At 30.3% G+C, this 18,046-nt stretch overlaps 1 protein-coding gene across 1 annotated transcript; it reads right to left on the bottom strand.

The window, feature by feature from the left end:
* Positions 1-9,442: 9,442 nt before the first annotated feature.
* Positions 9,443-17,769, bottom strand: LOC126669651 (uncharacterized). Its single transcript, XM_050363174.2, has 14 exons — positions 17,663-17,769; positions 17,200-17,578; positions 16,827-16,904; positions 16,007-16,164; positions 15,427-15,502; positions 14,440-14,507; positions 14,057-14,276; positions 13,012-13,146; positions 12,775-12,881; positions 12,602-12,655; positions 12,276-12,359; positions 10,988-11,151; positions 10,319-10,468; positions 9,443-9,887 (listed from the first exon to the last, which is right to left on the bottom strand). The coding sequence occupies exons 2-13, from the start codon at positions 17,507-17,509 to the stop codon at positions 10,321-10,323; spliced, it is 1,602 nt and encodes a 533-aa protein (XP_050219131.1). The 5' UTR covers positions 17,510-17,578; positions 17,663-17,769; the 3' UTR covers positions 9,443-9,887; positions 10,319-10,320.
* Positions 17,770-18,046: the final 277 nt, after the last annotated feature.

Genomic DNA, 18,046 nt, shown 5'->3' with positions numbered 1-18,046 from the left:
TGGTTTGTCTTCCTCAACAGGTTTATGTCGGATTTTTTTTAAATTTAAAAGAATTATTTAATTTATATTTGTAAATATTTATTAATATATTTAATTGATTTATGTTTAATAAATTATTATTATTATTTTTTAAAAATTTAAGTAAGATGGTGGTTTTGTCCTAATTATAACTATGAAGACCATTTTGAATATTTATCAAAATTTGAAGTATTGGAAAATGTTTAAGGGTGTAATTGAAACTAAAAGTTGAGAATTTTAATATTTAAGGGCGCAATTGAAAGTGAAAAATTATAATTTAGATATATTTGTTGGTTTTACAAGGTGAGGGTTTAAACGAATTGGCGGTAAAAGGTGAGGGATTTTTAAGGGGATAAGTCTTTTTATTAAAAAAGTTAGGGAGACAGTAGTGAGATATATTAGGTTGATCAAGTTTAAAAAAGGCTTAATCACCAAAAAATACCAAATCTATACGTCTTGTGTCAGATTTAGCCAAACCTTTAAAAACCACCAAATTTAGCCAAACCTTATATGTTGTGTTTATTTTTCAGCCATTTTCGAATCGAACCGGATTTATTGTCTATGTGTCATCCATGTTACTTCCAACTCAGCGAAATTAATTGACATGGCAATATTTCAAACCACTAACCCAATCAAATCAAACCATATAATAAACCAAATCCAAATAAATCAAATCTATTAAATAATTAAAAAGTTTAAAACCATATTAATTTTTAAATAAAAAAACAAAAACCATTTATAACTTTAACCCGTTAAAATTACGAGAAACCCAACCGTCGACGTCCGACCAACCACCGCTCAAAAAAATTGCGGCCACCTATATCAGAGCAGACCCATGGGTCTGCTTCTCCTATAGTGTGAAACAATGCAGGTTCAAGAAGAGCAATTATAAATGGTTTTGAAATCTTGGGACATGGTTGGAGCTTCAATGTCCATAAAATTAACATCCAAATAGACCCAGTAAAGAGCTGAAAAGACGCAAGAAACCATGGATCTGGAAAAACATTCAAAGCTTTCTTGTAAAAAATGTCGAACACAATGTTTTGGAAATACCATAGACCAAACACAAGTGCGAGCTTTGAAGTTTTATTCTCAGGCTTTGAAACATCACTACCCTTTTCTTCTGGGGTTGAACCAGAACCAGCTGCTGCTGATTTAGTGAGAAAAGATCTGGGCTTTGAGCAAAACCCAGATGGGTATTCATGGAATCTGCTTGTAGAAGAAAGACCAAGTGGGTAGCCATAGATTTGGGTAAAGATTGAGACTTTATTAGCTGATGCACCAATTTGAGAGATGGGTTTAATGAGGGAAGTGGTTTGCTTTTGTGTTCTGTTTTGAGGATTAGGATTTATAAAATTGACAGGAGACGCTTAGTTATATTCAAAGTAAGCATTTTTTTGCTACAAGTGAAGCAGACCCAGATTCTCCTTCTCCGGTGAAGGAGCAGACCCATGGGTCTGATCTGATAGAGGTGGCCGGAATTTTCTCGGACGGTGGTTGGTCGGACGGCGGCGGTTTTCGAAATTTTAACGGGTTAAAGTTATAAATGGTTTTTGTATTTTTAATAAATTCTTTTAATAAATTCATTTAGTCTTAATTTTAGAAATTAATTATTAATTAAATTGATTTGTTTTATTTTGTATGGTTTGATTTGGTTGGGTTAGTGTTTTGAAATATTGCCATGTCAACCAATTTTGGTGAGTTGGAAGTGAAATGGATGACACATAGGCAGTAAATCCGGTTCGATTCAAAAATGGCTGAAAAGAAACATAATATATAAGGTTTGGCTAAAATTGGTGGTTTTTAAAGGTTTGGCTAAATCTGACACAAGACGTATAGGTTTGGTATTTTTTGGTGATTAAGCCTTTAAAAAAGTATGTGATTTATTTGATATTGAAATTAAAACTTTTTTTTTTGTTTCTTGATGTGCCAACTAATTAAAATTCAACGTATCTAAATATTACGTACCGTATGCATTTATGAAAAGGCTTTTAGAAATATGTTGAATAAGAATTTGCATATAGGGAAGACTTGGATGCTAATGTCTTTAATTCTACATATTGAAAATATGTTAAGCAATTAGTGGTTATGTTAGAAAAATTTCATAAAATGAATTTTATATTCTACACAAAAATTAACAAAAGGCCGTATACTTTTGATTTCTTTTTTCATTTGAATTTCTTCAAATTATTTTTTTCAATAAATTATGTATTTTTTTTTTTCATTTTTATTATCTAATATCTCCTTCAACATGTCTGAGTTAGATGGAGATATAAATTTGGTCTCATACGCATTCCACAGTAAGAGTAATGCACACTGTTTCTGTCCAAAATAAATGTTTAGAAAAATAAAATTTTAAATTAAAATTTTAAAAAATATAAAAAAAATATTAAAGGGTTGTTTGGGTCGCCAAAAAAAAGAGAAATGAGAATGAGAATGGAAATGATTTTCATTGTTTGTGTTTATTTTGTCAAATAATACTAGGAAATGGGAATGTGATTACCCTTTTGATGGGAATCACTCATTCCCCCCTTACCTATGAGAATGGATTTTTGGAAAGGAGAATTAAAATTTAACAAAATATTTTAATAATAAATATATAATTATAAAAACTATTTTTAAATATTTATTATAAAAATATACTTAAAAAAATAAAAAAAATATTTTTTAAAAATAATTTCAAATAATAATAATTTTTTTATATAATCATATTTAAAAAATAATAAATATCTTTTTAATAAATAATAAATATTTTTTTTATTAAACTTTACCCATTTCCGTTCCTACACTAATTTTGAATCAAATAAAAAATGAAAATAATCATTTTCATTTCTATTTTTTTTATTTTAATTTTTATTCTGATTTCCAAACGGCCCCTAAAATGGTTTGTTCCCCCCGCATAATATGCAGATGGTGATGTGTAAATGAGTCATTTTAAGTGAAGAAGGTAGCCCAATGTGAAAAAGGCATAAAAAGGAGCCCCTACCCAAAATTTCTCATACCAACGTGCTTAATTACCAACCTAAATCAAGCTGTCCCTCCTAAGTAACACTGGCTGGACAATATAAAGACTTGAAAAACAATGGTACATTGACCTCAAGTAGGTCTTGAAGCAATAATGCATTTTGATTCAAATGGTAATCAAACATTTTATCTGTTTTTTTTCTTTCTAGTGAGAATGTTTAAAAAAGCTTAACAACTTAAAAAGTTACGAATTTTAATATAGTTTGTAAATTTAATATGAATTTTTAATTTTCGCCAATGAATGCATAATCTATTTTTTTCTATATAGTTTTAGACACCGAGTAAATTTCCGACAGGAAAATGCTGATGTGTACACCGACATAAATAATATGTCGATGTCCACATCAGCGCTTTTTTGACGGAAAATTGCTATGTGCTTAAAATTTTGAAAATTGGTTGGTATCCAAATTAAAAATTCATGTTAAATTTATAAAACACATTAAAGTTCGTGATCTTTTAAGCTATTCAGCTAAGAAAAAATAAAAATATTCCAGTTTGCAACTCAATTTGACATAGAATATCAATTAAGAACAAGTTCATGATTGTAGATAAAAACATAAAATATGACAATTTAAATTATAAAGTATGATGTTTGTAGTGATATAACCATAAAATTTAAAACGTTACACACTAAATTCTAACTTTTCGTGTTCTCGTATTTTGTAGTCTAAATGCATGTTTCAACAATTTTTTTTCAGATGTGTCACATCAGAGACGACTGAATGATCAAATAGTTATATGCCACGTGTGAAAAAGATTCTTGAAAAGAGCATTTTGGCTACAAAATGCAAAAACATGAAATGTTTGAATTTAATATGTAACGTTTTAAACCTTAGAATTAATCACTACAAATATCATACGTTGGAATTTAATATGTCAATACTCCTAAAAACATGTACAATTTGACTCAATTTGGCTCATTTTACCCCTTTAGTTGAGACGCCACAAAATGATTTGAGCAATTGGAGTTTGAGGTTGCAACAAATTATTGAACCATTTAGAGTTGAAAAGATAAAACGAGACTAAACTACTGTTTTATGGGTGTATATGTCCAAAACACATAAATTTATGGATGTTTTTGTTCAAACTCGTGAATTTAGCCTTATTTAATGTTTTGTTCCAGGTTCAAAAGGCAAAATGAACCTATGTTGATCTCAAAAATATCAAAATATAACTCTTCTAAATTTACAGTAAATTCACTTATAAAAATCTAAACATTTGCGTCTTTGATCAATGCAATCAAACTTTCTATTTTTTAAAAATATGTCTCAACTTGAAATTTTTGTTGCAATTGTGTTAAAATCTTTAAATGTCATTTTTAAATTTAAAATTTTACATTCTTTATTAATTATAATAAAATTTTATAAATATTGTCTAGTTTTTAAGAAAAGTTATCATAACAATACAATTGGAATTAATAAAAAATTCAAAAAGTTAGTTTAAAAAATGAAACTCCACATTAATATAAAAACTTTAGTAATTTGATCAAATATTAATAGAAAAAGAATGCAAAAGAATATTAGTAAATTTGATCAGAGATTAACAGAAAAAATCTATGTTCTTAAATTGTAATGACAAATTTATATAATTTGATCTTATCTAATGATTTTAATGGGTAATTTATCTTTATGAAATATATTCTATTATTAGAATACAGTACTAGAATATGATAAATTATTTTGTTGGTATTCATTTATTAAAAAAATACGAGTAGTGGGCCACCGTTGTATGTGAGTCAAGCAGCACTGCAGCAGCATACTAAAAGGAAGACGAGACTCACGCTTTTGCGGGCAAGAAATAAAAGCCAAGTTCGGATGGTTCGATTCGGGTTGGATCATGCCGAAACCGACTGATCAAAATTTATTAAAATTTTAAATTAAACTAAATTAAAAGTTTGGATTACACCGAATCAAATTGAAGAGTTTGGTTCGATTCACTTAATAAATCAAAATTTTATACCAAATCAAATTGAAGAGTTTGGTTCGGTTCGGTTCAGTTCAATAATTTTTGATTCATTTTATTTTAAAATTAATTTAAACATTTAAAAATTATTGTGTAATAATTTTTTAGATACAATTTTTAGTATATTTATCTATCGTACAAAATTTATTGATTTATGTATGAACATAATTAAAAAAACGAGACTAAAAACGAATAACTGTATGAATTTTTTTAATGGTTTATTTAATTAACTTTTCCTTTTTTTGTTCGTTTTTTCAAATATTTTAATTTTTCAAAATATTTCAACCGAACCAAAAAATCAAACATTAACTTTATACAAACTCAAACTGGACGAACCATATTCATTAAATAACCGAACTATACTTATAGTTTTGGCTCGGTTTATATTTCGATTCGGTTTGGTCACCCTTAAATAAATCATCGTACTAAGCCGCTATTTCAGCTAATCACCACCGTTTAATTCGGCCGCTATTTTGATACAATTGTTCATACGGAATTTGTCTTCCAACAATAAAATTTTATTTGTTTTCAAACAATTATTTTGACTTTGTGAAGGCTATGATGCTTTGTGATGTTTCATGTGACTAAAATTGGCCGAAGATATTATAATAATGTGAACTCTTTTGAATTTTTTTTCTTTGGATTAGAGTGGGAAATCTTTTGATGAAACAAAATTTTATAAATCTGTACTCACATAAATCTATTTTGTTATGTAGAATAAAAAGTCCATGTAAGTTTTGTTCATGAAGATTAAATGTTTAAAAGGTGTCAAGTTTGAATAGTTGTATTATATAAATTTATGTTTATATGATGTTTTATCATTTTTAAAATATGATATATGATCCAATCAATTGTAAATAGGAATGGACATAAATTCATGTAGTCCGGAAAAATTATTTGCACCTCTTTGGTAGATACTATTTTATATCAAAAATATTATTTTATCAATATTGATTCAAGTGATAAAAAAATCTAATATCGATTAAGTAAAGTTGTGAGCTCGAGTCTTTGAATTAAAATATAAATGCAAGGAGAAATTTATTCCCATTTTCATCTGTCACGACTTTCAAATTAAATCAATAAAGAATTCATGTGCCAAAAAATATATAATATTTTTTAGTGAAAAAAGTATTCCGGATGAAAATGACTCGTTTTCTCTTTAATATAAAGACCAATAAAATGAAGAAGGAAAACTGATCTTTAAGTTAGTGTATATATTAATTAAAGATTCATAAACTATTCATAAAAAATATTCATAAACTATAAATCATGATATTAATTTTAATGAGTAATTTAATAAATATGATTGGTGTCGATCATGATAAGTAGGGGTATAGTGCATTCGGAAAGAACACTATTAACTAACCGAATTAAATCAAATTTTTTTCGTTTGATTGGATTTTCTATTAATTTAGTTCAATTTTTTAGTTTGATTTAATAATTAATGCTAATAAAATTTGATTATTTGGTTCATTAAAATAGCCACTTGAATCAAAGATTGTTTTGGCTAGGATTCAATTCATTTTATATTTTTAATTCTGATTGAGTTAAATTTTATATATAATAATTAAAATATTTTTCTATTGAATGTAATTTATTAATTACATTTAGTTGAGCAATAAAGATTAATTTAAAATTATGAATATTGAATAATAAAAGAATTGTAAATATTTACCTATTAATTTTTTTTGGATAATACTAATTTATTTATATTTCATAAATTATTAATTTATAAATTTATAAATTGACTTTTATGATTAAAATATCAATTAATACATATTTTAAATATAAATGATGCTCTATCTAAAAAAGATCAAACTTACTATAAGTAAATTGGGTTAATTACAAAAAGAAATGCATAACTTTAACGGTTTTAGCACTTTAATCATGCATCTTTATATCTTTATAATTATATGCATGATATTTTCTGTTTTTACATTTCAATGCATATGATTAATTGTTCACACCAGAATTATTAAGTCATGAAATGTAAGCGCATATTGAAACTCAACCTTTTATTTAATTATTAAATAATGTATAACCTTTGATATATTTTTTGCATTAATTTCGACCTTTTCATATAAAGTAAATAAATCATACTTGAAAATTTAATTAATTACTACCAATTTAATATATGATTGTATTCTTGAACTAAGGCCAAATGAAGGGGAAAAAGTCATATATTTGGTTAAAGTCTCCAACATGTTATAACGTTTAAAACGTCCCAATTTTAGTCTCAATGACATTTTCTTTTCTTAATAATCATGTCCATTAATTAAAAAGTATGAGCCTTTGCTGAATTGGCACTAATGTAGCCTAACATTGCTTATCACACATTAAAAAAGGGGTAAAAGATGAAGATAGTTATTAATTGTTTTCCTAAGAGTTTATATACTCTTGAACTCTAAAGTAATCAACCCAATTTTTAAAGGCTTAATGCCTTAAAAAATACCGATCTTATAGCGCAGTTTCGATCCTACTCTGACGTTGAAAAGTTATCAATTTTATCCTATTTTGCATTTTATCGTTTCAATTGTATCAAACTTTTTAATTTTTATCAATTTCTTTTATTTAAATGATGAAATAATTCAATTAACCATGTTTAAAGATAAAATTAAATATATTTCCATTCAAAAAAATATAAATAAAACTAACTAAAAATCATAATCAAATTAAAGCTAATTTAAATTCTTAATTTATTTAACTAAATCTAAATAATTTTTAATTAAACATGTACAATTAGTATATGCTATATAAGGAGAACGTTTTTTATTTTTTTTTAAATGAAAAAAAACGTCAATTTAATATTTCATTAATCATGCATATGGAGGTTTGAGTGTGTCAGCTGTGACAACCTTTCATGTGGTAACTTGTATTGGAAATATTTGAGGTGCATGTATCCTTGGGGATAATGTGATCCATGTATGAAGAATGAAGCATTTATGAGTGTCTTTTCTACAGGTAACCGTTTTTTCAGATTTTTAGCTTGACTCTTATTTATTATTTGTAAGTCTTAATTTTAGCTTAAACTGTCATTTATGGATTTCTTGTTTAGCAGGCTATCCCTAAGTTTTACCTTAGTTTCCTTTTCAAGTTTTTAATTTAGGGGAAAATTTCTGTTTGCCTATTTTTGGTTGTTTTTTAGAATTTGTTTTTATTGATTTGTGGTTGTCATAATCTTGTAGGATTTGTGGATGATACTAAACATACCTCTTTGTCTATTTTTGTGTTGGAGTTGTATTGACAATCAGGCAAGTTATCGAGAAAAGGTCTAATTTATGCTGATGAGAACTCGATTATCATGTATTATGCATGTTCGTGATATGTAGAGGCTAGTTCAACACGTGTTATATCCACAGAGACAAATACTCAGAGACAATTGATATAGTTGCAGCTTTCCAATTCAGACACGAGTTCAGAGGTTGATTTTTAAATTTTTTGGTATTGCTCTTAGCATCAACAAGGGATGCTAATACCAATGTGCATGCATAATCTTTTGGTTTAAATGCACCAAAAATCACCAACTTTCGCGTGTTTTTAATATTTAACATAATTTTTTAATTTTAGCAAAAAATTACATGAACTTTTAAAATTTTTCAATTAAAGACATCGGCACCGTTTTTGACGTAAAACAGCACCATTTTATATTAAAACGACACCGTTTTGGATGTAAAATTACACTACTTTTCAAAGGAAAACACTTGTGGTCTTAATTGCAAAAAATTGTAAAGTTCATGTTAAATATGCCAAAATTAAAAGATTATGTTAAATACCAAAAACACGCGAAAGTTGGTGATTTTTGGTGCAGCCTAATCTTTTTTAGCATGGTAAATCAAACAAGTTGTATTTTCTTAGATAAAAAATTAATTTACATTTCAATTGTTTTTGCGATATCCTACTAGTCTCAGTTAATATTATGTTAGTTGTATAAACATTTGAATTTACCATAAAAAAAAACCTCCACATTACCAGTGAGACTTCAAATATGTCCCATAAGAGATAAATCTTTTAAAGTGTAAGTGTGGAGTTTTGAACCCGAAACCTCCACCCACATGGAGAGCTCCCACCACTGACAAAAACTAGTTCATTAGATCCATTTGATGCATACCCTTTTAATATAAAATCTAAAGTTAAATCTTAACATGGTATGAAGTACTTTTTTGTGTATATGATCAGTGATTCTTTGAAGGCAATAATTTTGAAAATTCGAAAACCCTAACTGTAATTTATATTTATTGTTAGCTAGTATTATACTTTTAACAATTCAAAAGAATTACATTTTTGTAATTGTTAAATATTTTGATATGCATAAAACAAACAAAAAACAAAAAACAGGCAAAAAAATAAACGTTCCACTAATCTGCAAAATCTAGGAAGAGAAAAGTTTGATAAAAATACTCAAAAAGTAATCTAGCTTTACCTATAATATATTGCAATCTAAGGAAAACCTCTGTTGAAGCATTTGAAAAAAGAGAAAATTGTGTGCATATGACAGCATTCATCACACTTATCAACTTACAAAGTCACATTTTCCTCTCGAAAAATCTTATCGACACTGAAAGCGCTAAGCTCTCAGACTTCCGAACTTTACTAATCCGCTCCACATCTTTTGTTTACTATGCCCTTTACACCCCCCAAAAATGTTAATGCAATTTTAAAGAAGCGAAAATCTGAGTCAGGTATTCACATGCCACTCTAAAGGGAAAGATGACTCAATTTTACTTGATCTACATTTGCACATTTTCTTTCTCGTCTTCCCTTCGTACGAACTAAGGGTTCATTTGCAGAACAGTGGAGCTATCACCTCTGCTTGGTTCTCTTCCCATGATAACAAATTGTGAATCCAGTAATGCTCGATAGGATTTTCCTATCAGCTCCTTTACCTACAATTAAATCACAAATAAGACAACTATCCACGAAATGATCACTAAATGAATATACTACGAGGGGTGTGCAAAGACCGAATCAAATCTATTAATTGAATCAACTGCACATTGATACAACTACTGGTAAATGCTAAATTAAACAGAAACATACTGCTTAGAGCTATGAATAACCTATTTTATACCACGATCAGAACAAATGTGGACACTTCACAGGTCAAGAATTTCCACTTCACAATGCGAAACGTATTAGTTGGACTCTTGTCACTCTTCTAATAAGCGATTCAATATAAAAGCTCAAATTCCTACCACAAAATCGTCAGAATCTAACTAAAATCTTCAAAATTGATTTCTAGAGAGAATTTTAGCAGTGTCCCAGGAGTAGCTTACTGTCGATGACAATTAATCTCATAAAAAAAATTTATTAATACCTTCAAGTACGAACCCACAGAGGTTCCAAAGAGAAAAACTTCTCATCTCGGGAATTGGCAGCTGGAGCACCAAGTGGAGGTGCATGCACAGTGATTGGCAGAACCCACTCACTCTTGTCTCTACTCTCTACCAGAAGGGGGTGCTCATATCTGAATTCAAACATCATGAGTTTCAAATTATCAATACAAAAAAGGTGGTATATATATAAATTATTGCAAATTGCCGAGAATCAACTAATCATGTAAAAGGTTGAAGAATTGAACTGCAATGTTAATTTTAATTTTCTCCCAGACTCCCAGTATACATTACAAAGAACAACTCCAACCCTGCAGAAGGACGAAATATCAGGGGAGTAGATGATTGGGGTTGGGTTGTTGCAAAAAAGGATGGAAATCGGGTAACCACCAAGTAGCAAAGTAGTTAGGAAAAAAAATGCCAAACACCCTGACAACAAATATACTTGCCCGCTCAATGATGCCAAATGGATTATAAATCCATACTTTTAATAAGCATTTAACATTAACATTCAAATTCCCCGACAATTGTTAACCAGCTACAACCCTCTCTAGTAGTGTAGTCTATTCTAGAACAGGACAAAGTAATTCACATCATGTGCAACATCTAATGAACCCTGGAAAAATATCTCGTGGAATGCTATACGGAAATACCTGCTCCAGTCCACATTCTTTGGAGTGGTAAAAAATTCAAATCGTAGAGCCCATTGCACAGAGACATGCGGAGTGGAAAAGGACATGGGGCCATCCATGGGAATCGAAAAAAGAAAGCTGGTTTGCACCAAATCTACAACGACCTCATGATGATCACTCTGAACCTGCAAGGATGACATGATCTGTAAAATGAAATCTGTGTGTATCACTATGCAAATAAAAGTTCTAGTCCTTTACCCTAAATGCCTGAAGTTCACAACACAAAATTCATATTAGCCAGAAGGAAGGGGAGAAGATACATCCTCCAGTTTGCAAAATCAGATTAGAATAGCACATTGAATATTGATGGTAATAAATCAACATGACATACTAATTTATCTTTTTGATGGACCAAAGCAAACATTTTGAGCAGATAAACAGAAGCATGCTTGAATAAAATTATGCACACTAAGATGATTTAAATCAAGGGACAGTTTCTTGTTGAAATAGAATTACATTTTACGAACATTGTAGGAGTTCTGCATGATGTACAAAACTCCAAAGGAGTGGAACACAAGAAGATTTGAACAGTAAATAGTTGCTTCTTTTACAGCACATGCGACTGATATCTAGCTCTTTCTAGAACTGATTGCCCTTTCTAGACAGTATCAAGCTCTTTCTAGACAGTATCATAGATTTATCATCTAATTTCTAGAACTGATTGCCCTCATTATAAATACAGAATTTCAGATTCAGATAATCAAGATATTTTAAATCTCATGGTATAAGGTAATGATCAGCCAGAAGGCCCAGAATTACTGCCAAGTACAGGGTTTTCTGAATACCCTCTCTATTTCAGCATGGAATATCTAAAAGAAGCTAGAGATTGAAGTTATGGATCAAAAAAATTCGGACATATGATGGAAGGCTCCACATACAAATTAAATTACAACCAGACATGCATGGAATAAACCAATCTCCATCAACTACACAGACTGCAACAACCAAGCAGTCAATGCATGTTACTTGACCTTTAGAGTTGTCAAGACACTGGACAAAGTGATTTCGCATCTGACTAAGAAAGCAGACTGATATATAACACTTTCCATAATCTCAATATTGATATGATACGTTAATAAAGTAAAAATGAAAACCGGCGGACTATGAAAAAAACAGTAATGATCATCCCACATAACAGATACATTTTAAAAGTTCTCATAATCTATATTTTCTTTCATAAACCTTTTGTGCAACATTATACATCTACCAAAGTAGATCTGAAAACCTCTACAAATATGAGACACTATACCTTCGTAATTGTTGGAGCATTCCGGCGAGAAGGATGAACGAAACTCCGATTTATAGTCTCTGAAGTTTCCAAGGTTATTACGACCTACAAGATACCATCCTTCAAGTCAACTTCAAAACTTTAGTACTCATAATTTTGACAACAAAAATATCCAATTTAACATCTTTACATAGCACTGGATGCAACGCAACACTTGAGAGAATAGAAGTGTTGATTGATGGAACAGCCTATAGAGAATCAAACTCACTCTAGAGAGATATTTCTAGTTTCATAATTCATTCAACTATAGCTGCAAGAGCATTATTTTGCTTGTCAATTGTAGTTACCTCAAGGCATCTCCTAGATCCTTCTTCATGAAAGAAAGTAAGAGTTCCGCCAATCTGTTATTAACACAGGAAAGCAAAACAAGAAGAAAAAGATCAAGAAAATAGGAATATTGTAAATGCATATAAAATTAAAAAGGAAAAAACGTAAGTAGCAACATGAAGACGGCCAATACCATGTCACTGAAGTAATAAGTAGAGTCAGAATTCTTTGGGGAAAATCGCAGCAGAACTTGATCATCCATTCTGATGTTGTAAGACCTTCCACGAATAAAGCCTTCTGCTGCAGAAAATATTCGCAACAATAAGTTTACCAGCATTATGCATCTTTAAATGTTACTCGATCTAGACTCTAGAGCATGTTAGAGGTATTAATAATCTTAAAAGAAGACGGGAAGGGTTCGATAATTTACATGCTGGAGGATCCCTGTTCCTTATTCCATGTGTAGAGGATTCCCCGACAACATCATCCTCAGATTGCGTTTTCACAATCTTCTGCTGCTGGCTTGAAGAGATAACGGGCGATGACTTATCAACTGATGAAATATCTGTTTCAAAATACAATCTAAGGTTCAGAAGGCTGTTTTGACAATCAAAATACGTAGCATATGAAGTGGAGCTTTCGAAGCAGCAGTGTCAAGGCTAGTAATCTATTTCACTGAGGTCATTAACTGAAAACATAAACTTGATGATTGAAAATTGTATTTTGTCAGTGAGTGAAAAAAAAAAAAAGAACTCCCCATGTAAGATGAAATACTACTTTTGCAATTTCTAATCACAGCTAAAGTACGTAACAAACTAATAAACTATACAAATAAGATATAATTAACCTCGTGTAACAATTTCAGAACGAACCAATGACCTATGAAAATTAGAAAATTATCATTCTCATTTATCATGGTCGTATAAGGCTAAAGCGGCTGGATTAAGGGCAGCACATTTTGGGAACAAGAATAGCATATAATAGAAAGTTCCCAAATCAGCATCTGAAATGATAAGCACGCAACTTCATCTTATCTGGTGCTCATATAGTTAATAGTCAATTAATCAAATAGAGGTTACAAGGATTGAACTCTAGACTTAACGATAATAGACTCTCATATCATATAAAATAACCAATTCATTTAAAAACTCAAGTTGTTAGGTGAGGCCCCAACTATGATTTTAATTATCTCTAACAAGCTAGATTGAAACGCTGGAATGCTCACATATCAACAATTTCCTTTGAATTTATAAGAAAATATAATAGTTTTAATAACGATGTCATGGGTACTATTTTAGCATATTTAGAACAACTCTTTCTGTCACAAGATAGAAGAGTTCTTCCACATTGATATCTGAATGTCTTCTTTAGCTTAAATAGAATGGATCTTTTCCCGCCAATTTTAGTCAAATCCCATGCACTGGCTTCTTTAATTTAAAAATCAAAGATAAAAATTACAGCAGATATTTACTTACCTGCATTTGGATCATATAAAACCTCAGTGGCGGATAGTTGAGGAAGTGCCACAGGTGATGATAAACTCGTACGTGCGGCAAATGATTGCAAGGACAAAGAACTTCCAAATGTCTTGTGTAGGTTTTCTTTAGTAGGGTTATAGGAGGAAACAGACGAGATTTCATCTCTGGAACTGTCGTAACCTTCCTCAACTCCGTCATCTACATCATTCGCTCTACCCTGTTAGAGGAGATCAAATCTTTTCAAATTGCCAGCAGACAGCATTTTATTCATGACAACAAGGGTAAAATGACTCCTAAATACTTCAGTAGATTAAACCACATGCTACACATCATATCTATAAACAGTTCATCTATGGTAGACTGTGTGTTGAGCTGCCTACCCATTCAGAATCTCCATCCATTTCTTTCCAGTATACATCCAGTTGGAGGGTTGTAGCAGGAACAATCCCTGATGATATTGAATAAAACAAACAAATGTAGACCTAACATCAATTATCTCATTTCGTACAGAATTCCAAAGCAATATGAAGAAACATAATTAGAATACACCATGAAAAATTATCTTAGGCAGAGAACATTGAAAAATTTGGAAACAGGAACTTGGTACACTAACAACTTTATGGTGCGATTGGGCATTGTCAAATATATCATTTACGTTCTCTTCAAGGTCTAAGATTAACAACTTTTTAGTGGAAAAACTTATAACTTTGTTTCAGTCAAGAATTATCAAGAAGGAAAAGAACTAAAAGAACAGGAAAGAGATTGTAAGTCATATGGTATGTTGACACAGTATCTCTAGCTAGTTCATCTTCTTTTTCTTTCGCTTTCTCTTAAGAAGTTAAAGATTTTCAACTCCACAACCTTTTGAAAAAAGAACGCGTCCGTATTTTCTTATGAACAGCAATTGAAAGGCAAAGTAATATTATGTAATCACGCAACAAAAGCTCTATAAACTCCACACTTCATTTGAAGACCAAGATTTCCCTAACCAAACCATTAAAGAATGATGCTGAAAGAAACAAAATTAGTAGGTATATGCCACATTAAGTTGCTAAAAGTCATCTTAAAAGTTCTAAACTTTCTAGTGAATAGTCTTCAACAAGAAAAGAGGCCTGCCTCTTCAAGTCTTTCGCAATACAAGTTTCTGATTCTATACAATATAATAATAGCAAGTATTCTCTTCATAACCAACAGAACCCTACACTGCATTTACTATTCCACAAAGCCTTTGCAAATTGATTAAGAGTCAAATATGAAGATATAATTTTCAGCAACCCAAAATGTTAAAAGACCTCTCTCAGATCCAAAATAACAAACAAATACACAACTTCAGCTCTGGAAGTAAGTGAGACTCAAATGCTACTCACCGTCACTTTGATAGTCTTCCATTAGCAGGCCATTGCTATTCTGAGTCACCCATATAGTCAATGGAACACGAGCTTCCTACCAAAAATTGAATTACTCCATATGAAACATTTAGTCAAAATGAAGCACGGCAGTAGAAATTACAGAACAATGGAATTCTATTAAACTTCATATAGACAGGTGAGCATTAATAAGATTGTGACTATTTCTAATGACAAGAAATATCAAAAAGAAAATGCATGTGTCTATGTAACTGTAAGCACAAATTTATTCTACATTATTGGTCAAAATAAACTCACCATTGTTAAGAGCATAAATGACAACTTGATATCAAAAGGACCAAAATTATTTTAAGCTCACAAACTATAGAGAAATGTCATGCATATCCAAAATGTGAGATATCAGACCAAGTAAACTATCATATATTAGCAGTAAATTGGAACGGCATGCAGTAGCTTTGATGGCTTAATAGCGGAAGATTGATAGACACAATGAATGATCCTCACGCATACAAGCCGGAAGGAAATAAAAACAAAATAATCCGTAAAGCGCAAAGTATTTGGAAGAGTTGAGCAGACTAACCAGTTCAATGAGATCTTTAGACGACTCACTGTGAGCATGGCCGTTCTCCAATATCAGCCATCGTCCGGACAATGTAGCCTTGACATAGTAAAGGTAGCGAATAGTAGAACCTCGATAAGATGGTGGTACAATGCCAGGAAGCTCAGTCCGCACCATATCTACAAATAGCATAAAGTGATTTAAATGAATTGATTAACCATAAAATACCTTTAATGCATTACATAACCTGAAAGATGTGATACAAACATGACCCATTTATTTTAAACATAAATGCATAAAATCAGAAACCAACCACAAAAGAAGATTTATTTGTTGCAAACTGATTATCAAGAAATTTTCAAAGAATGAAGTAGCATGTTAGCTGCACCTACTAAGATAAAAAAATAACAATCACAGAGAATTTCTGATGCCCTATTTAGCATGACAACTTAATTTCAATTAGAAATTATATTTAACTACTTAAAGAAGGCTATAAAATATAGCAAACACCGAACTGGCAATCACATAAAATAATAACAGAAACATAACTATCAACTATTCATTTATTCAATTGAATCATTTGATTCACTATGAATGGTTGCATTATATTTAAAATAATTTTAACATTGCAAGTCACTAGTGATCCATAATCAAGACTCGGCCATCTTTAAAGAAAATAAAATCAAAAAACAAATCACTAGGGCTGCAATATCTTTATCATACTCGGTACACATATTTACATGCGGTTCAACATATTAAAAATTCCAAATTTTAAATATATACAAACATATCAGATTATCAAAATCTACTTAAAGATTATAAATACGAGATATAAGCTTACATGATTTTGTAGAACCAGAAGACAAGATTTGATTAGAAATAAGTGATGGTATTGAAGACACCATGAAAACATGTTCACCTGAAAAGTAATTATAAAAAATATATACATAAAGCACATTAAACTAAAAATAAAAAACAGCAATATCCAGATAAATAAAACACTAGGTAGCACAACGGACACTGAAAAACGGAACACTCGGACATGGACACGGCAACTTTAATTTGAAGTTTCCTATGTATGTAATGAAGTTTCCTGCCCGACACATTTCTGAAACGGGAAACATTAATCGAATGAAGTGTCCGAAAACATCGAGTGTCCGTGCTACCTAGATAAAAATTGAGAGACAAAAGGAAACAGCATTAACAAAACTAACCTCTAGGGTGTCTAGATCCAGGCAAAGGTTTCTGAGTAGAAAACCATTGAGTATCCAACTTCTCGACGCCTTTAATTTCGAAACCGAGCTTTTCAATCAATAGACTGTGATCCCATCTGCTATTACTATCACTAAAATTACTTAAGGAAATTTCAATAGTAACAAATATGGAATCACCAGGTCTGTAAACTTCTTTATCTAAATTAACTTTAATCCTTGGTTTAACCTCATTGTTGTTGCTATTACTAGAAATCTTGTTTGAAGACGAAACCCTACCACTCCCAAATATCGAAAACTTCGAAGTTAACATAGTAATTCTAAATTATAATTCTGTTTTGATTAATTACATGAATTAATTAACAATTTTGATAAAATGTACCTGCAAAATAAAATTGAAGAATATTAGGTTATACACAGAATAAAGGAAAATTAGAGGCGTTGAAGAAGAGAGGGCAGAGCTTACTGGAATCGGAGATCCGGATGTTCACAGTTGAGCAGAGTTGATGAAGATAGTTAAAATATTTATTTATTGTTTTTCAAATTAAAAAATTTGTGAAAAAACAATTAAATATTTTTACCCAATTGGTATAAATGTGGTATATTAAAATTAGATCTAGGAAAAAAAAAATCCTAGATGCAATGCCAATCTTTATAATAATTTTTATAAAAACGGTCTAATAATCTAGAAAAGACAAACATTTAACGATAATTGTGTTGAAATTTTAAAATATTTCGATAATCATCATTTTAAATTTAAAATTTCAACTCGAAAAGAAATATGTTGATGTTAATGTTAATGCGTCATTTACGTAAACTGCCACCTATTTACAATGTATGAAAAATATTA

Source organism: Mercurialis annua, linkage group LG2 (genome assembly GCF_937616625.2).
Source record: "Mercurialis annua linkage group LG2, ddMerAnnu1.2, whole genome shotgun sequence".
In the NCBI taxonomy this organism is placed as follows: domain Eukaryota; kingdom Viridiplantae; phylum Streptophyta; class Magnoliopsida; order Malpighiales; family Euphorbiaceae; genus Mercurialis; species Mercurialis annua.
The sequence above is the reverse complement of the archived record's forward strand: the minus strand, read 5'-3'. Positions and strand labels throughout refer to the sequence as shown.